Source organism: Amblyraja radiata, chromosome 10 (genome assembly GCF_010909765.2).
Source record: "Amblyraja radiata isolate CabotCenter1 chromosome 10, sAmbRad1.1.pri, whole genome shotgun sequence".
In the NCBI taxonomy this organism is placed as follows: Eukaryota; Metazoa; Chordata; class Chondrichthyes; order Rajiformes; family Rajidae; genus Amblyraja; species Amblyraja radiata.
In genome coordinates, this window is record NC_045965.1 from 15,814,461 (window position 1) to 15,835,542 (window position 21,082).

Consider the following 21,082-nt stretch of genomic DNA (forward strand, 5'->3'; position numbering starts at 1 on the left):
GTTGTTTTTTTTGTTTTTTATATTTATTTATTTATTAGAAGTAGACATATTATAAAATGTAGTTACATATTATAGTAAAAAACACTTTTCATATACATCAGTCATACATTATTAAAATTTTCCATTATCAATTACTTCTGCTTCTAGTGTTTTTATTTTTTATAGAAAGAGGGAAAAAGAGAGGGTAGAAAGTTACAAATAAAAAAGAAAGCAAAAAAAAAAACACAACAGAAAAACAAGGGAGGTGGAATGGGTTACCTGTAATACATCAATGGAGATAGGTTCGTAGGTTATAAAGTATAGCTTTTCATCTATTCCTGAGTTCAAGTTTCAGCCGGGTCCTCGTGCTGTACCAATCTATCCCTTCAGATAGTTAATGAATGGAGCCCAAATTTTATGGAAAAGATCTTGTTTGTCCATTAAGACAAGTCTAATTCTTTCTAAGTATAGGGTCTCCGACATTTCCGTAATCCACATTTTAATTGTGGGGGTTGTAGGGCCTTTCCAAAATTTTAATATTAATTTTTTTCCGGTTATTATACTGTAATTGAGGAAGTTTCTTTGGTTTGTTGTGAGTGTTAAGCTTTGTTCTGATATTCCAAGTATTATTAATTTTGTGTCTGGGTCCAGTTTTGTATTAATAACTTCTGAAGTTATTTCAAAAATATCTGTCCAGAAATGTTTAAGTTTTATACAGTTTGCAAACGTATGTGTTAAATTAGCCTCTAAATGTAGACATTTATCACAAATAGGAGAGATTTGTGGGAAGATTCTATTTAGTTTTATTTTAGAGAAGTGGTGTAGTCTATGTAAGACCTTGAATTGTATTAAAGTATGTCTGGCATTTAATGAACATTGATGTATTTGTTGTAAACTTTCGTCCCACATATCTTTCGTGATAGGTTGACCTATTTCATTTTCCCATTTGTATCTATATGGTTCGGTCGGTGGTACCTCGTTATTTAGTAGGGTGTTATAAATATAAGCTATTAGTTTTTCAGTATTAGGATGCTTGTTCAGACATTCATCAAGAATTTCTGATTCCCTATTCCTGTAAACTTGTGTATTAGATTTAACATAATCTCTAATTTGTAGATATCTGAAGAAATTATTTGAGTGCAGTCCATAAATCTGTTGTAACTCTTGAAATAAAGGCTACTTTGACTGACTTTAGGAATCAATTTACCCAATGTGGCCTATTTACCAGCAGAGGGAGGCATATCTTAAGTTATTTTCAAGGCAGACTTTGCCAGCAGAGACTGGTGTGTTCCATAATTTGTAATAGGCTCTAAAATCTGGCATTTAGTGGAGGGGGCTAATCCAAGAGAAAAGCCTAACGATCTCTTTAATTTTTTTTAAGTAGCCACTGTTTTATGGATATTCCAACAAAATAAATATTTGACAAATTTACTTTCCCTTGCTGTAGAGGCTAATCTTGCAATAGTCTAGATATTTCATCTTTTTTCCTTCTACCAAACCCACCAAATCCCAAATATAATATTAAACATTTGTAGAGATAAGTCACCTTTACCAACTCAATCGCTTTTTACAAGAGATTCCGAAGTATAATTCCTTTTCGTGGTAGTTCAGTACAAACATTTCATTTCTTTACAATAACACACCACTGTAAGATAGCCCTTTCAACTGGCTTCCAACTTGTCAGGATGTTAAATGTTCTGGTGAGAAAAAGAACAGTGAAGTGCCAATTTCCAAATACAAAACACCTTTCTCACACTCCCAGTGGAATAGTTTGAACAGTTAAATTGTAGGCAAACGTGATGGCCAAGCTGTACATTGCAATGTCTTGCAAACAGCAAAGAGTGTTTACTATTTACACTTCAAGAGAAATTTGAAGGGATGTGTAAATGCATTCAGGGTGGCAAAATTCGCTGATTCTTTGGTTCAACAGTAAATAACATTCTTCACCCAAGTGACAACCTAAATTTAATTGTTTCAGCATATCACAGACACCACAGCAGCCGTGTCCATGTCACAGTTTTGGGAGTCCTCCTGATCACAGATCCTACCATCACCTTTCACCAATTGAACCTTTCCCATTGTGCTCACATGGTTTATGTCCATAGACCATCGCCATGTTTAAAAGAACATAATATGATGTAAGATGTTTCTAGCAGCATCAGATCTGCAGACTGGGCAATGTTCAGGGACTCAGCAATGAATTTGCCACAGTCGTTACAGACTTCATAGAGAAATGTGTGGAGGACTGCATCCCAACAAAAATCTTCCGAGTGTTTCCTAACCAGAAGCCTTGGATGAACGATGAGATCCGCATTCTTCTGAAGACCAGATCCCGGGCATTCAGGTCTGGAGATACAGAGGTCTACAAGAAGTCCAGATACGACCTTGGTAAGGCCATCAAAAAGTCCAAAAGGGACTTCTGCTCCAAGTTGGAGGATGAGATGGATGTTCGGCAGCTGTGGCGGGGCTTGAATGCAATCACCTCCAACAAGGCAAAACCAGGAGGCAGCTCAAATGTCAGCGAAGCATCACTCCCTGATGAGCTCAGTGCGTTTTACACACGCTTTGATAGGGAGAGCACTGATGTGCCTTCCCGAGCCTCCATTCGCCGTGATGGTATTTCGGTCACAGTCACGGAGGCAGACGTCAGAAGATCCTTCAGAGGGGTGAATCCTCGGAAAGTGCCTGGACCTGATGGCATATCCGGGCGTGTTTTAAAAACCTGTGCGGACCAACTGGCTGGAGTTTTTACGGACATTTTCAAACTCTCACTTCTGAGGTCTGAGGTTCCCACCTGCTTTAAAAAGGCATCAATAATACCGGTGCCCAAGAAGAGCAAGGTGTCATGCCGCAATGACTATCGACCAGTGGCACTAACGTCTGTGGTGATGAAGTGCCTTGAGAGGCTGATCATGGCGCAAATCAACTCATACCTCGACAAAAACCTGGACTCACTGCAGTTTGCCTACCACAACAGATCAACGGTAGATGCGATCTCGCTGGCCCTCCACTTGGACAACAAAAACTCATATGTCAGGTTGTTATTCATTGACTACAGCTCAGCATTTAATACCATCATCCCCTCCAAGCCAGTTACCAAGCTCTCAGATCTGGGTCTCTGCGCATCCCTCTGCAATTGGATCCTCGATAACAATCAGCACGGGAGCACCTCAAGGCTGCATGCACAGCCCCCTGCTGTACTCACTCTATACTCGTGACTGCGTAGCTGGACATAGTGCGAACTCCATGATCAAGTTCGCCTACGACACCACTGTTGTGGGACGTATCACTGATGGGGACAAGTCAGAGCATAGAAGTGAGATCGACCGATTGACCAAATGGTGCCAGCACAATAACCTGACTCTCAACACCAGCAAAACCAAGGAACTGATTGTGGACTTCAGAAGGGGAAGGATGGGGACCCACAGTCCCGTTTATATCAATGGGTCGTTGGTGGAAAGGGTCCAGAAATTCAAATTCAAGAACTGGGCGTGCATATTTCCGAAGATCTCTCCTGGTCCCAGAACACTGATGCAATCATAAAGAAAGCACATCAGTGCCTCTACTTCCTGAGAAGATTACGGAGAGTCGGTATGTCAAGGAGGACTCTCTCGAACTTCTACAGGTGCACAGTAGAGAGCATGCTGACCGGTTGCATCGCGGCTTGGTACGGCAACCTGAGCGTCCAAGAACGGAAAAGGCTGCAAAAAGTTGTAAACACAGCCCAGTCCATGATCGGCTCTCACCCCCCTACCATCGAGGGAATCTTTTGCAGGCTTTGCCTCAAAAAGGCTGCCAGCATCATCAAGGTCCCACACCATCCTGGCCACACATTCATCTCCCAGTTGCCATCAGATAGAAGGTACAGGAGCCTGAAGACTGCAACATCCAGGTTCAGCTTCTTCCCCACAGCCATCGGACTATTAAACACAACTTCAAACAAACTCAAAACTATAACAGCCTATTGCACTTTATCTGTTTATTTATGTGTGTATATATATTCTATGGTACATGGTCACACTGATCTGATCTGTATTTATGCCTACAATATTCTGTTGTGCTGCAGCAAGCAATAATTTCATTGTCCTATCTGGGACACATGAAAATTGTAACGGGTATAGCTTGGACCCAATAGCAGCACAGAATCAGGCAGGTATAGTTGGTAATGAACTTTATTACAATACTGTAACACAGAGTAGTAACACAGGAATGGGTACACCGTACTCACACAGAGGCTCAGGATTGAGCGAGGGTTCCGAAGAGGGGCAGGCAGGAGACGTAGTCGAGGTAGCGGAAGGTCCGGTAACCAGGAGATCCAACACACGATGCAAACAAACCAGCGAGGGACAGACGAAAGGAGAGTCGAAGTCAGGCAGGAAGTCGGGAAATCGCTGGAGAGTCTTGCATGAATGCTGAGAACAATCTGGCATTGTGTGAACGGTGAGGAGAGTCTATATACTGGGTTAATTGGTGATCAGAGGCAACTGAGTGCAACAGGTGAGGAGAGTTGGGCTGATGAGAGGGGAGTGGCAGGCAGGCAGGTGAAGTGGATGAGAATGAGGAGAGGGCAGACTGTGACAAAAATATACTCTCTTGGCTTGATCTGTATACCTTTGAAGTATGAGCCTCATTGTAGAAGCTACTGCCTTCAAAGGTTTTCTGCAATGGGCAAGTTAATAGGGAATATTTTAATAACCTAACTATACCTTAAATAGTTTATATATAATTATTGATGCAGTAAGATGTTATATAGTATATTACTAATGGCTGCTCAGCAGATAAGTGCTAGCACGAAAGTGCTCCACTTAACATATAAGCAGTGTTCAGAAGACAAAGAGCGTCACATTGCAACTCAGATCCGGAATTTAATGTTTCCGTTTGTCTCTTTTAGAGATCTGTATATTTAGTAACAATCCCACTGAAAAATGCCTTCTCGTTTCTGGAAAAGCGCCGTTCATCTAAAAATGGTATCGCTATTAACTCTGTGTTAAAAGCACCAGTGTGCATTGAGTAACACAAGGCTACCAGCGCGCAATTCGCTGGCTGGGTCCAGGATCCAGGTACCGTTTCAGAGTTGAGCTTGTGTTCAGTGATGACCCTGTCTCTTCTATTTTCTCCGACATTTCTGCTATAGCCCCGCGTCCGTGCCTTCATCACTTACCAAGAGCTAATCTGTTTTCTTGTAATTAACTCTTGTTCTGCAACTAGTGATGTAATTAAATGTCGGCTCCCAGCACAACTCCATCAATTTTAATCACAAACATACTTGTAATTACCGAGCTCGTTTCAGAAAAAATAAATAAACTTTTGTAAAAAAAAGTGCTGAGCGCTCGATGCCTTTTGCATTGATCCCTGGAGTCAACAAACAGTACTGAAAGAGCTGACCTTTAAACTAAGCACTCGCCCCAAAGCGGGCCCCTAAAATCCCAGTGACTCCAGTGCAATGTGCTCCAATCGGCACACAGCGCTCACCGGGGGTATCATCTTGCCTCGTTGAGGAGAGGGAAGGGGCTGAGCCGAACAGTCCAGCTCCAGTCTGAACCAAATCCTCCCACAGTCAGGCTGCTCGCTACATCTGGCCACTTCAACCGCTCTAACTGTACAAGAGAGAGGGACGGCGCGACGCGACCAGGCAGAGGACCTGTAGCTTTGAACAACCTTTGGAGATCGCCAAACCAGAGGAGAGAAACGTTTATTGTTTCTGTTGCCTCGCAGATCAAACGTTTGTTTTTTTTTTCTAAATGCATCGCCAAGATTTACGCGTCGTTTGACTTTTGGTGGAAGGTATTCTGCCCTTGTTTGAACCGACCGTGCCAACGAACATGAAGTGGTTGGTTCAAACCTTCACAGCGTGCCTTGTCCTGCTTTCGCGTCCGGCCACTCTAGATGTTCCTGGAGGCGAGGAGAAGGCGCCGGACGTCCCGGAGGGAGCCTCCACCCTCGCCTTCGTGTTTGATGTCACCGGCTCCATGTACGATGACTTGGTCCAAGTCATCGAAGGAGCTTCCAAGATTTTGGAAACGTCCCTCAGTCGACCCAAGAAGCCCCTATACAACTTTGCCCTTGTGCCCTTTCACGACCCAGGTAAGCCCGGCGAACATTTCAGGCATTGTGAAGCAAGTTTGGGCACTTTGTTCCGGTTCTTCACACACAGCCCTGGTTTAAAACACATCCATACCGTTTGTTCACTTTCATTGTATCTTCAGCTGTTCTCGCTCTTGGCCGAATGGAGAGCGGTTCTCTCCATGTTTCAAAACATCTGTCATTTACTTAGCAAAATCCTAGTTAATAAGAACTCCCCCTCCCCTCCTGCCCATCAGAGATCAATCTTCCCGAACGAACGCTTGTTGCTTTGAGAATATCTCTATGGGGATAGCGGCGAGCTGTCTGAAACACGCTCGGCTACATAGGGGCAATAGCGCGAGTGAGGACTCGCATTGGACTGTGAAAGGACAGGGAAGCAGAATGTAGGCACTGGGGACAAATTAAATGCCATTTCTCAGCGGGGTGAAATGAGTGTTACGTGGTGGGGGTTAAATGGAAGCCAGCCGCAGGAGGACTCGAATCTGTGCAGTTCCCCAGCAGAATGGGACACATGGAGAGAGGTACTTGGCAGAGAGGAACACTGAGGTGGGCTGACTGCTGGCTGAACGAAAATCAGCCTCACCGAGGCCACGATTCCGATTTGAACAAGACCCGGGAAAAAGTTTTTTTCCCCCTTCATGAATCAGAGGTCAATTGAGGAAACCACATTCTCAGAATCTCACGTTTCAGAACCACGGGGGTCCATTGAGACGGCTAATGAGTCTTTTATTGTCGGGAGGGGCGGCGGCACGATTTTCCTACTTCCCGCTGAAGGGGGGAAATCTATTCATTTTGTAAACTGATGCGATTATGTGCCTATGTGTACAATATATTTCAGTAGAGGGCGGGTGGAAGGAAGTTGTTTTAAACCACAGAGGCATCAATCAATAAAGGAAGACACAAAGTGCTGGAGTAACTCAACGGGCCAGGCAGCATCACTAGAGGACATGGATAGGTGAGGTTTCGGGTCGAGACTCATCTTCAGACTGAGGGGGGAAGAGAGGGGGATGGGTCGCAACCAATAAAATGCAAGAACGTAAGTGGGATGTTGGAAGTATATTAAGTTTAGATGAGACGATGGAGGCAAATCACAACACGGAGGTAATCTCAATGACAATATTCGTTGCTTGGTCAAGAATAAATAAAATACTCAAGTACTGTAGGTCCCATAACATTCCTTTAAGGAAAAGTTATCTCTGTTATCCTCCCAAAAATTACTCAATTGATTATGAACAGATTTGGTCACAGTTTAAGAATAAGGGGTAGGTCATTTAGAATGGAGATAAGGAAAAACGTTTTCACCCAGAGAGTTGTGAATCTGGAATTCTCTGCCTCAGAAGGCAGTGGAGGCTAGTTCTATGGATGCTTTCAAGAGAAAGTTAGATAGAGCTCTTAAAGATAGTGAAGTCGAGGGATGTGGGGAGAAGGCAGGAACGGGGTACAGATTGTGGATGATCAGCCATGATCACAGTGAATGGCGGTGTGGCCTTGAAGGGCTGAATGGCCTACTCCTGCGTCTATTGTCTATGAGAGTATGAAAAGTGCCTCATAAATACATAGTAACCACAGATTTATTTTAAATAGAGCTGTGATTCCTCAATTACCAAGGTAGGGTGGGCCCCAGTGTAAAAACTGGTGCCCCACAGTAAAGCATTAGAAACCTCTACTATTCTATCCCTGAGGTATAACATTTTCATGCTGAATTATTTGTTTGGAGAGACTTTTAGACAAATTGTGGATTGTGTCCTGGGGCTGTGGACCTCAGCTGGGTTGTGATGTGTAACCCATTCAAATTCGAATTTCACTGTTCCTTAATTGGTACATGTGACAATAAACTGACATTGAAACCTTGAATACCTTCTGATAAACTTCATTGCGTACAGATCTGGGGGGGGGTCAGTTGTTTATCCATGCTGTTTAACCAATAATATATAAATAGACCAAGTGCAGACCCATTGGGTCCCCAAACGCAATATTCAATCATTCACCCGTTCCCCCAACGCAACTGAAGCCACTCCCGAACGTAAGATTCCAGCACTCCTGCCTCTCTCAGCAGTGGACTTAAAAAAATCCAATTGCACCTCCCCTGCCTGCTGCAGCAGCTCCAATTGCAATACCAATTGGCTCTCCTGCTCCAAAATATCCCATTGAGGTGAGTGTTCCTGTCTTGCGACTTTGTATCATTGTGTGTTGGAAGCTGGGAGGAAGGATTTTAACAGTTAAAATCTAGTTAAAGTTGGCATTTTTAAAGCTTTAATCGCGAATAACTTCGGAAATATAGGTGGAAATGTGACGGGAAGATGTTTATCGCCACCACGGGGAAAATGTGAGTAGGATGTGTGAAAATGGGAAGGGTGTGGCCTAACATTTGGAAGAAGATGGGAATTAACCGGATGACACAGAGACACATCGTGGGCACAAACACGAGACCTTTAGAGACAGACAGTAATTACAAGTATATTTAATAGGTTGCCTATTAATGCTATTCACTACCTTACATGAATCTAATCTACCTTATCGGTGCGGTCACTCTGTACCTGGTGGGGAGGGTGGTGCCATGGGCCGGGCCTGGGGACTGGGCCTGGGCTAGAACCAAGGACGAGCCTGGGTCCGGGGTCAGGGACGAGCCCCGAGATGAAGTCAGTACCTGGACTGGAGCCCAGGCGGCCCCTGTGTGAGGGCTGGAGTCGGGCCCAAGGCCCGGGCTTGGGTCAAGGTGTACCAGCACATCGGGAGCCACCTGGCCGCGCCATTCTGCAGTACAGCCTCCTGCTCTGCAGGCAGCTCTGGCTCAGCTGCACACCACCCTCACTCTGCCCCCGTCACAGCGAGCCCGGCTCGGTCGAGGCCTATGTCCGCGAGTACTTTGGCTGCCTACAGCCAGGGACGGGCCGAGTACTAAAACCAGGCCAAGTTCCAGGCCCTGGTGCTGCTCTATGACCTGGATAGGTACTGGAGCAGGGAATGGGAGTGAGGGGAGGAGGATGCGGGAAATGGGGAGGAGGGATATGGGGGGGGGGGGGGAGCAGGGCGCAGCGCGCAGCGCCGCTGTCTACCCACTGGTGAAGGACACTGGGGGACCGCGCTCCAGTGGCTCCTGCCCACGGGCGCGGACACCGGGAGCGGCCCTAACACACCGCAGCATTACATGGAGTGACGGGGCACCGCAGCCCGGCCCACGGGGGGGGGGGGGGGGGGGGGGATTGGAGACGAGGGGGGGGGGAGGAGGTGAGGAGATGAGGGAGGGGAGAGGGATGAGGGAGGGGGAGAGACAGGGAGAAGGAAGGGGGAAAGAGAGAGAGGTAGAGGGGTGGTGGAGTGCAGGATGGTAGGGAGGGGGGTAGAAGGGGTCCAGGGTGATGGGCAAGGTGGGATAGCGGGGGGGGGGGGGGGTAGTAGAGGTAGAGGGGGACAGGGAGGGGTGGATTTGATGGAAGGGGGATAGGCTGAGTGGTGGAATATTGCGATGGGGAACGGGTTGCATTGGGGACCAGACCTCCCATGTGACAGGGACCCAACAGGTCCCACTTAGTCTAGTGTTAAACAAAGACCTAAAATCTATTTTATTATAAAACTCCGATCTTCGATGTTTATGTCGTCCGTATTTACTTGTGTGTTTCATTGTGTTTCACATCTCCTAGAAAACTCCGCAGCCTGCTCGCTCGCCCGGCACCCCTCCCTCCCCCCTCATCCCCCTCATCCCCCTCCCCTCCCCTCATCCCCCTGTTATGAGTGTTTAAAAAATAAATAAATAAATCTTGAGATCCTCTCGCCTGTCAATCACCGCTGTGTAGGTAATGCCCCTTCCATGGGGGGGGGGCGGGGGGGGGCAGGACTATAAAACCCCGGATGCCTGGACGTGACTCAGTCACTCTGCAAGATTGCGAGGGAGAGGCCACGGCTCTTATTCTAAGCTGTGAATCAACTGAACTGTGAGTCTGCAATGTACTTGCAATAAATTATTTGTTCGACCTTAATGACGATGCCATGAGTTTGTTTGGCCTGCTGCCCTGCCTGTGCTTGAAACTGCAATGCTTTATTAGTTCTGACCGTGTTTGGAAGGAATAAATGCTTTATTAGGTCCGACTGTGTTTGGTTCAAAAGTCCCGCTCATTTCGTGACTTCCGCTTAGTGGACAGGGTGTGCTGCTGACTGTGGAAGCCCCAAAATGGAGAGGCTCAGCCGTGTGAGTATTCAAGAAAGTTTACTCCCATAAATATGGGATGGGGTGGAGGGTGGGTGTGTGTGTGCGTGCGTGCTCAGTGACTGAGCTGCCAGCCCAAGAATCCATTCGGCCCACAATGTCCATACTAGCCCTCTAGAAACCAGCCCCTTTGGCCCACAACACCATGCTAGTGCTCCAGAAAGCCCCCCCCCCCCCCCCCCCTACTGGGCAGCAATATTGGAATTGGTGGAGAGGTGGAATATTGCGTTGGGGGACCAGCCCTCCCGTGTGAAGCTGTGACCCAATGGGTCCCACTTAGTCTAGTTAAAGCTAAATAGCAACAAGTACCAATTATGACGTTTAATATTTGTCAGGTACTGCATTTGATATTGTTGTCAAGTTATTGATTCTCGTGTTCTGCAAGAATTCCAGACACTAGTTGCATGAACACTGCAGTCTCCAAAAATAGAAATAGGGATATCATGGATTAGCATGGATGTAATGAGGGTTTAGCTTTGAAGCTACATTAAGATAAAGTGTTTACTTATGCTCAAATTGACTTCAAAGTTGCGTGGGAGTTTCCCCTTCTGCCAGCATTGCTCTACTTTGATTCAACACCACTCCATTTATAATATGAATGCTCCAAAGTATGTAGCATTGTACATTAATAGTATAGTTCCATTAGTATTAGTATTGCTGGATTTTAAGTATATGAATAAACATGGATCTAGATGTAAAATTAGAAAGAAAAAAAGAACAAGAGAAATATAATCCAGTTGTGTAGGAAGGAGCTGCAGATGCTGGTTTACACCGAAGATACACACAAAACGTTGGAGTAACTCCGTGGGACAGGCAGCATTTCTGGATAGAAGGAATGGGTGACGTTTCAGCTGAAAGGTTTCAAAGGTCTTTCATTGTCACGTGTACCAATTAAGGTACAGTAATATGCGAATATGCGCCATACTAAAAAAAAAGCAACAAGGCATGCAACCACATAAAAGTTGACATGAACATCCACCACAGAGGATTCCTCACATTCCTCACTGTGATGGAAGGCAATAAAGCCCAATCTTCTTCCTCTTTATTCTCCCGTGGTCGGGTTAGTTGAACCATCTGTCGGGGCGATCGATGCCCCCGCAGTCGGAGGTCGAAGCCCCCGCGTGGGGTGGTCAAAGCTCCTGCGGCTTAGAGCTCCCAAAGTCAGTCTCCAACCAGGGACTGCAAGCTCCCGTGGTTGGAGCTCCGAGGTCGATCCCTGGCAAAGGGATCGCAAGCTCCGCGATGGTAAGTCCACATGCTGGAGCTCCCGAAGTCGATCTCCAGCAAAGGCCGCCAGCTCCTCGATGTTAGGCTGTAGTGCGAACGGAGATACGATACAGAAATAAATCGCTTCTCCCAACCCCCCACCCCCCCCTATCCCCCACATAAAACAAGCTAAAGAACACAATAAACATATATTTAACACATACTATTGAAAAAACAAAGAAGGAAGGAACAGACAGACTGTTGGAGAGTTTGTGACCCTTCTTCAAATCTGAAGAAGGGTTTTGACCTGAAACATCACCCATATAATCCAATTGATTGCGATCCAATCATTCTTCTCTAAATCTGCAGCTGAATTGCAAAAGTGAGGTGAAAGTGACTGTCCTTGACAAATAAGCATCATTTGACTGAGTGTGGTATCATGGACCCATAGTAAAACTGAACCCAGTGTACCTCGAGAGGAAAGTACTCTGCTTTTTGTAGTCACATAAAGGAGGATATTTGTGATTGTTGGAGACCATCGTCTGAGGCCATCGGTTCAGGAGCTCCTCGGGTCAGAGTCCAAGGCCCAACCATCTTCAGACGCATCTTCAATAACTTTCCTTTCAGCATAAAGTCAGAAGTGGACCATTTGCTGCTGATTGCATCATGTCCAGTTCCAATCAAAACTCTCACTTCTAGCAGGACCCAAACGGCATTAAAGCACGTGATAATAATTGGCCTGTAACAGTTGTTCCACAAGAGTGCTAGTTATTGCCAGTCGCCAACAACCATCGATCAGAAAATCAACCCGAGCTATACACAAATATTATGACTGCAAGAGAAGACCAAAAGCAAGATACCCTGCAGGAAATAACTTAACTCCCATTGCCCCAAAGGCTTACCATCATCTACAGGCAAAATAGGAGAGTAATGGAATGCTGCTCCAACAACTCTCGGGAAGTTCAACACTATGCGACAAAGCAAGACATTTGATGGGCACTCTATTCGATAAACTAAACATTCATTTCCTACACTCTCAGTGACCATGATTGTGGTACGTACCATGCACAATAGACTACTTTGTGAACACATCCTAACTTGCGATGGCTTCCCTTATGAATAGCTGTGAGAAATAATCATTCTGTAATAGCGACCTTCTACTACTCTCAATTTCTACTATCAAAAAGGACAAGGGTGGCAGGCGCATGTGATGTCCGGTGTAGGAAGGAACTGCAGATGCTGGTTTACAGCGAAAGACACAAAATGCTGGAGTAACCCCAACAAGCAGCATTTCTGGATTCCTTCTCTCCAGAGATGCTGCTGAGTTGCTCCAGCATTTTGTGTCTATCGCATATGATTTCCTACAGCATTCCCACCAAATTACCCACCCCTCATGACTTGGAAATTTACTGTCAGTACTTTATCATTGCTAAGTTAAAATCCTGGAACCGCAGCCCACAACACAGTTGGGGCCCTTCACCAAAAGAACTGCAGTGGTTTGAAACACGTGCTCACTGCTACCTTCTCCTGGGCAATTAGAGATGGGCGATAAACAATGGCTTTGCCAGCGATATCCCAAAAAAAGCAATCAAAAGAATTGCTTAAGCATGGTACAGTTTCGGAAAGATTCAGTGGATCTTTCTGTCTTCTTCTTTTGTGTCCATCTTCCATGTTTCAAATGTTAACGTCGCTGTCATCGTGCGTGCTGAAAATGACGCAAGCTTCCGGTGACAATCAGTGGGAGCCATCACTTGTTGTAATAGATGATGGTGGTAGCAGAATTAGCTCAGGATACTTCCAGTTTCCAGCCCCGCGATGTGGACGCTTCTGCTACGGGGCCTCTTTCTGAGTGAAATGAAGTCGAAGTGTGCAAAGATAGCATCGCCGTTGCCTATTAGTTAGCTAGTGATCCTCTATAAAATTCTAATGATGAACATTTTTATGTAATAGGCACAATTGTGTGGCTGTAAAGGCACATCTAAAGAGCTAGTTCTGCTGAGGTGGTGAATTTGCAACGGCACCCTGCTATTCTGAGAGACTAATGCCTTAGGCTGAAGATTAAAGGGTACAAAAGGAACATACTAATTCCCTGCAGTGGAGTGATGGATGGTGGTTTTAAGGCAATCAGTCTTATTAGAATTAAATGCTTTTAAAATTCCTCAATGTCGAGGCCTTTGTCATCAGTAAGACCAATATTTGGTAACAACAGCCATGGACTCTAATTAAGACTGAGATGGGAATTTCTGAATCCCCAGATAGCCTCCCATTGTGGACTGTGATTGTGAAAGATCTGCTGGACCTGACTTGCTTTTATTCCCAAGTTGTGAATTTCCACTGGAATCGTGCACAAGTCCTTTCAGTTAACCTGTCAATTGCTTTTATAAGAGAAGGTCGCTATTACAGAATGATTATGTCTTACAGCTATTCATAAGGGAAGCCATCGCAATTTGCCATCTGTAAATCAATTTTTAAAAAATATTAATAACATTGAGAGAAATTAGATGAAAATGTAGGGGGATGCAAATTTATTTGGGCCAGAATTCAGGATGCACAGTGCAAGCACATTGGGAGGAGTTGGGCAGTGATCGGCAAGCTTGGGGGAGGGTGGGTTCACGACAGTAGCTGTTTGTGTACATTTGAAGTTGGGAATGTGGGCTGTGGTTCAGGTGGTGTCCTACATCATCTGGTTCTTGCTGTGGGTCTGAGGCTCAATCACCGAGGATTAAAGTTGCATGGATGCTGGGATGACTGCTATCCTCACTGGTCACTCACAGGTGACTAAAGATGGCACTCAAATGCATGATCAACCTGTGATGAAAGTCGAGGACTTTGCTATATATTCTGCAAGTCCTTGATTTTTATTACCTACTTCGTTATATTGTGCTACTCAATTTCTTGGCACCATTGTTTCCCTTGACAACCATCCTAAAACATTTTCAGGCACAATTCCTTTCGCTCACTAAGACAGTCTATTTTTTCCGCCCACATGTTGCTTGGCTCCATCCCTGCTTCAACTCATCTGGTGTTGAAATCTTATCGGTGCTTTGTTACCCTTTGTTAGACATTCCAACACATTTGTGAGTGGCTTCAACCATATCTAAATGTAAGATTATTTAAAACTGCTGCCCATGCCCATATACCATCTATGCTGCGATATTGGTCGATTCATGTTGCCCCCTGGTAAAGCAACATTTCAGCCTTAAAATTCTCATCATTTTGTTTTTCTTTCATGGACCTTGCTATCTCCACAATTTTCATGGCTCCTATACTAATCTAACAGAACACACCCTTCCAATTGTTGCCTTTGATCATCCCTGAATTTAATCATTGCACCATTGATGGCAACATGTTCAGATGCCAATGCAATAAGCTGTGAAATTCCCCCTCAAATTTCTTTACAACCTCCTTACATCCCAGGTTTTTGGCCTGGCGTAAAATGTTATTTGTTAACCTGGGTTAAAAAAAAACTGTGTGCATTCACCCGAGATATTCCCCCACTGATTTTATACATCAATAATAAATCACCATTCAGCCAACTGCGCTCTAAGGAATAATATTTTAGCCTTCCCAGCTTTTTCCTTGAGCTCAGGCCCTCAAGTCCTGGTAACATCCTCATAAATCTTCTCTGCACTCTTTACAGCTGAGTGACATGTTCCCGTCAGCAGGGTGACTACAACTGAACACAATGCTCCAAATGCGGCCTCACCAATGTCTTGCACAACAATAACATAGCATCCCATTTTTTATACTCAATATCTTGACTGATGAACAGAAACCTTCTTTACCATTCTAATCTTTGATTCGTCATCACCCCCCTCACTTTTCAAACACCTATTCATGTTTGGTCATTATCTGCTCATGTGCTCCCCATCACCATAACTTTGAGCAAACGTTGCTACTCCTCAACAACTCTCTGAAAAAGTGACCATTTTGCTCCACCAGGAAAGAAAAGCCCATCAACCTCCCTCTCCCCTGAGTCTGAAGAAGGGTCTTGACCCGAAACATCACCCATTCCTCTATCCAGAGATGCTGCCTGTCCTGCTGAGTTACTCCAGCACTTTATGTCCATCATTTCCAATGTAGCCCTTGCCTCCTTCCCAAACTCCTAAATAAACCAGCTTCTGCCAGAGGAGAAACTGAGATGGGTCATGCCAATTAGGTCCAAGAACATGAGAAGTTGCATGGGACCAGTACAACTACACAGCTGCAGCTACATAGCTTATGCTGTGAGTTATAACACTTGGGAATTTGCAACCCAGTGTGGGTGCGGATGGTCAGTTGATGAGTATACAAGGCTGTAGTAGAATTTTAAATGTAGGGACTGGGCAGGAAAGTGGTCTTTCTGAGTACTGTCATGTGTGATTGTAATGAATGGTGGGACAGACTCAGTGTCCTGCTCGATTTCTTATAACTAGGCTAGCCTCCAACTATTGGACAGAAACCCATACTTTTCCTTATATTCATCCCAACTAGGCTGACATTTCCCTCAAATAACTCACTCAAATCCATAAGAAACAATGAGACAAAAATCTATTCTCGTAAGGACCCACATGGGGAAAAAACTCACGTTACCAGCTTGGAGATGCAATTAGATCCTGATCGAGTGTCAATTCCCTTGCTGCAGAAAGAGAAAATATCCAAATGTGTAGCCCATTCTTTCCAATTCATTCAAGCCTCTCTCCACCTATACCTCCCCTTTCTTTTCCTTTCCTCTCTGACCATCCTCTCTTCTTCCCACACATGAAGAGAAACATGCATTTAAGGCATTTGCACTTGTTGCTGCTCTTGGTGATGTGCAGTGATAAGTACTTATAAGTACGTATAAAAAAATGTCATAGCTGTTATTCCATTGTAAATTTACAGACCAATATATTCTTATTATCAGGATCACTTAAGCTCTTAATTAAATAATGAGTAGGCATTTTATAATTATACAATTTAACATGCCTATTAAACTTTTTTTAGAGTCATTTAAGGCTTTCATTACTATTTTAAACTCGAGGGACCCAGTCTCTCCAAAAAGACTACCATTGGCTTGAGGTGTGAAATTCTGAGCATAATTTAAGCTGTTCAGCCCATCCTGGTGTGTAGCTGAATGGCTCAGAATTTGTCTATCATGAAGTTTATTGTCATTTGGACAAGTACATTGAGGTACAGGTACTATATAAATCTTGTTTGCAGCAACACCACAGGAGTATAGACAATGTATACTGAGTAATATCTCTCCTTCATATCATGCATTTTGCTTATTTTCAAAATTATTTGAATAAAAGTTAGTGACATAATTTGCAAATCTTAAGTGGTAGAATTGTATTTAAAAAATGTAAATAAAGGTTTATTTATGGGTGAATGATAGAGGGGAACATTGACAATGTGCAAATGACACACCTAAACTAGCCTGTGGATTTGTGTTGTGTAGGACTTAGGAAATAGAGGAGTTGTGGACTCGGGCGAGCACAGGATCCCACGGGTGTGGGGGAGGGGTGAGAGACCAGGCAGTGCTACTTCAAGCTCTGAGAACACCTGTTCAATGTTGAGGCTTCCTAATTACTACAGTGCTGCTTTGGGCAATTAGTAAAGCACCATCTTTCACCTGTGAAACAGAGGATCTCCTTGTGAATCACGGTGTGGGGACAGGAGAGGGAGATGGAAAAGCGGGAAAGTTGAAGTTTTAAAACAAATAAAGCCTTTTGGAGTGAAAGAAAAGTTGCAAAAGGGCTGAGGAAAATAACTAATTGAGGTGGTGGGGGATGGGTCTTGCCTCCTATCTTTTTCTGAATGAATAATGTTAAGGGTTAGCTGAGTGCTGTGGCTTAGAAGACAGAGAAAATGGGCCATTTCACAATGAAGGAGTTACCCATTTGAGACTAAGAAGGTGAAATATTTTCTGAGGTTTATGAATCTTTGGATTCCTCACATGACAGTAGCATCAACACAGCATTTAATCTACAATTTGAGAGAGAAGGGAAAACTGGAAGTGTCAGTATTACAGTCGAACAAAGGGGATGATGGAGCCATGATGGAGGAGCTGGCCAAAGTTGACTGGAAAGATACCCTAGCATGGATGACAGTGGAACAACAATGGCAGGTATTTCTGGGAATAATACAGAAGGTGCAGGATCAGTTCATTCCAAAGAGGAAGAAAGATTCCAAGAGGAGTAAGGGGCGACCGTGGCTGACAAAGGAATCAAGGACAGTATAAAAATAAAAGAGAAGAAGTATAACATAGCAAAGATGAGCAGGAAGCCAGAGGATTGGGAAACTTTTAAAGAGCAACAGAAGATAACTAAAAAGACAATACGGGGAGAAAAGATGAGGTACGAAGGTAAGCTAGCCAAGAATATAGAGGATGATAGTAAAAGCTTCTTTAGGTATGTAAAGAGGGGAAAAAAATTAGTTAAGACCAAAGATGGATACTTGAAAACTGAAACAGGTGAATTTATTATGGGGAACAAGGAAATGGCAGACGAATTAAACAGGTACTTTGGATCCGTCTTCACTAAGGAAGACACAAACAATCTTCCTGATGTACTAGTGGCCAGAGGATCCAGGATGACGGAGGAACTGAAGGAAATTCACATTAGGCAGGAAATGGTGTTGGGTAGACTGATGGGACTGAAGGCTGATAAATCCCCAGGGCCTGATGGTCTGCATCCCAGGGTACTTAAGGTAGTGGCTCTGGAAATCATGGACGCATTGGTGATCATTTTCCAATGTTCTATAGATTCAGGATCAGTTCCTGTGGATTGGAGGGTAGCTAATGTTTTCCCACGTTTTAAGAAAGGTGTGAGAGAGAAAACAGTGAATTATAGACCAGTTAGCCTGACATCGGTGGTGGGGAAGATGCTGGAATCAATTATAAAAGATGAAATAGCAGCACATTTGGAAAAGCAGTAACAGGATCGGTCCGAGTCAGCATTGATATACATCAATGATTTGGATGAAGTGATTATACATCAATGATTTGGATGAAGGGATCCAAAGTAACATTAGCAAATTTGCAGATGACACAAAGCTGTGTGGCAGTGGGAACTGTGAGGGGGATGCTATGAGAATGCAGGATGACTTGGGCAGGTTGGGGGAGTGGGCAGATGCATGGCAGATGAAGTTTATGGCGGATAAATGTGAGGTTATCCACTTTGGTAGCAAAAACAGGAAGGCAGATTACTATACAAATGGCGTCAAGTTGGGAAAAGGGGAAGTACAACGGGATCTGGGGGTCCTTGTACATCAGTCTATGAAAGTAAGCATGCAGGTACAGCAGGCAGTGAAGAAAGCGAATGGCATGTTGGCCTTTATAACAAGAGGAATCGAATATAGGAGCAAAGAGATCCTAGTGAGACCACACCTGGAGTATTGTGTGCAGTTTTGGTCCCCTAATTTGAGGAAGGACATTCTTGCTATTGAGGGAGTGCAGCGTAGGTTTACAAGGTTAATTCCTGGGATGGCGGGACTGTCATATGCTGAGAGAAAGGAGCAGCTGGGCTTGTACACTCTGGAGTTTAGAAGGATGAGAGGAGATCTCATTGAAACAAATAAGATTGTTAAGGGTTTGGACACGCTAGAGGCAGGAAGCATGTTCCCGATGTTGGGGGAGTCCAGAACCAGGAGCCACAGTTTAAGAATAAGGAGTAAGCCATTTAGAACGGAGATGAGGAAACACTTTTTCTCACAGAGAGTGGTGAGTCTGTGGAATTCTCTACCTCAGAGGGCGGTGGAGGCAGGTTCTCTGGATGCTTTCAAGAGAGAGCTAGGTAGGGCTCTTAAAGATAGCGGAGTCAGGGGATGTGGGGAGAAGGCAGGAACGGGGTACTGATTGGGGATGATCAGCCATGATCGCATTGAATGGCTCGAAGGGCCAAATGGCCTACTCCTGCACCTATTGTCTATTGATTTACAAAGGGGAAATCATTCTTGACTAATCTGGATTTTTTTGAGAATGTAACTAGGAAAATGGACAAGGGAGAGCTAGTGGATGTAGTGTAACTGGAGTTTCAGAAAGCATTTGATAAGGTCCCACATAGGAGATTAGTGGGCAGAATTAGAGCACATGGTATGAGGGGTAGGGTACTGACATGGATAGAAAATTGGTTGGCAGACAGGAAACAAAGAGTAGGGATTAACGGGTCCCTTTCAGAATGGCAGGCAGTGACGAGTGGGGTACCGCAAGGCTCGGTGCTGGGATCGCAGCTATTTACAATATACATCAATGATTTAGATGAAGGGATTCAAAGTAACATCAGCAAATTTGCAGATGACACTAATTTGGGTGGCAGTGTGAACTGTGAGGAGGATGCTATGAGAATGCAGGGTGACTTGGACAGGTTGGGTGAGTAGGCGGATGCATGGCAGATGCAGTTTAATGAGGATAAATGTGAGGTTATCCACTTTGGTGGCAAAAACAGGAAGGCAGATTATTATCTGAGTGGTGTCAAGTTGGGAAAAGGGGAAGTACAAAGAGATTGGGGGTCCTTGTTCATCACTCACTGAAAGTAAGCATGCAGGTAGAGCAGGTAGTGAAGAAAGCGAATGGCATGTTGGCCTTCATAACAAGAGGAGTTGAGTATAGGAGCAAAGAGGTCCTTTTGCAGTTGTACAGGGCCCTAGTGAGACCACACCTGGAGTATTGTGTGCAGTTTTGGCTCCATATTTAAGGAAGGACATTCTTGCTATTGAGGGAGTGCAGCACAGGTTCACAAGGTTAATTCCCGCGATGGCGGGACTGTCATATGTTGATGGGATGGAGTGGCTGGGCTTGTATACTCTTGAATTTAGAAGGATGAAAGGGGATCTTATTGAAACATATAAGATTATTAAGGGATTGGATACGCTAGAGGCAGGAAACATGTTCCCGATGATGGAGGAGTCCAGAACCAGGGGCCACAGTTTAAGAATAAGGGGTAGGCCATTTAGAATGGAGGTAAGGAAAAACGTCTTTACCCAGAGAGTTGTGAATCTGTGGAATTCTCTGCCTCAGAAGGCAGTGGAAGCCAATTCTCTGGATGCTTTCAAGAGAGAGTTAGACAGAGCACTTAAAGATAGCGGAGTCAGGGGATATGGTGAGAAAGCAGGAACGGGGCACTGAATGTGGATGATCAGCCATGATCACAGTGAATGGAGGTGCTGGCTCGAAGGGCCGAATGGCCTCCTCCTGAACCTATTGTCTATTGTCAAAGTCATAGAAGCATCAAGCTGTACAGCACAGAAACAGGCTATTTGGTCCACCTTATGCATGCCGACCAAGTTAGCGACTGGGCTAGTCCCATTTGCATGCATTTGACCCACAGCCCTCTAAACCTTTTCCATCCCTAGATCTGTCCAAATGTCTTTTAAAAGTTGAAGTTATATCTGCTTATCTCGCTTCCTCTGGCAGCTCATTCCAATCCCTCCCCTTTGATAAATTGGAAATAACCCAAGACATCACAACTCCTATGCCTCAATTTCTTCACTTCCATGATCTACTCCTCAGTAAAAAGTCTGAAGAGGCAACGATCGATGCTTGGTGAGGAAACGGGTGAAAGTTTATTGTGGAGGATAAAGATTCAGGTTACCATTGAATCAGCTGTGAACGTATATTCAAATTATGAAGCAGGTTTGAGGGGCTGAGCA

General features: G+C 44.6%; 1 protein-coding gene across 2 annotated transcripts in view; it reads left to right on the forward strand.

Moving 5' to 3' along the window:
* Positions 1–5,292: 5,292 nt before the first annotated feature.
* The window catches only part of hmcn1 (hemicentin 1), a 402,484-nt gene continuing 386,694 nt past the window's right edge, over positions 5,293–21,082 (forward strand). The window contains exon 1 of one of the 2 annotated variants that reach the window (XM_033028175.1): positions 5,293–6,063. In XM_033028175.1, the coding sequence (XP_032884066.1) occupies positions 5,802–6,063 (262 nt within the window). In that variant the 5' untranslated portion in view covers positions 5,293–5,801. The remainder of the gene's footprint in view (positions 6,064–21,082) is intronic. The other variant, XM_033028176.1, reaches the window with a different exon arrangement.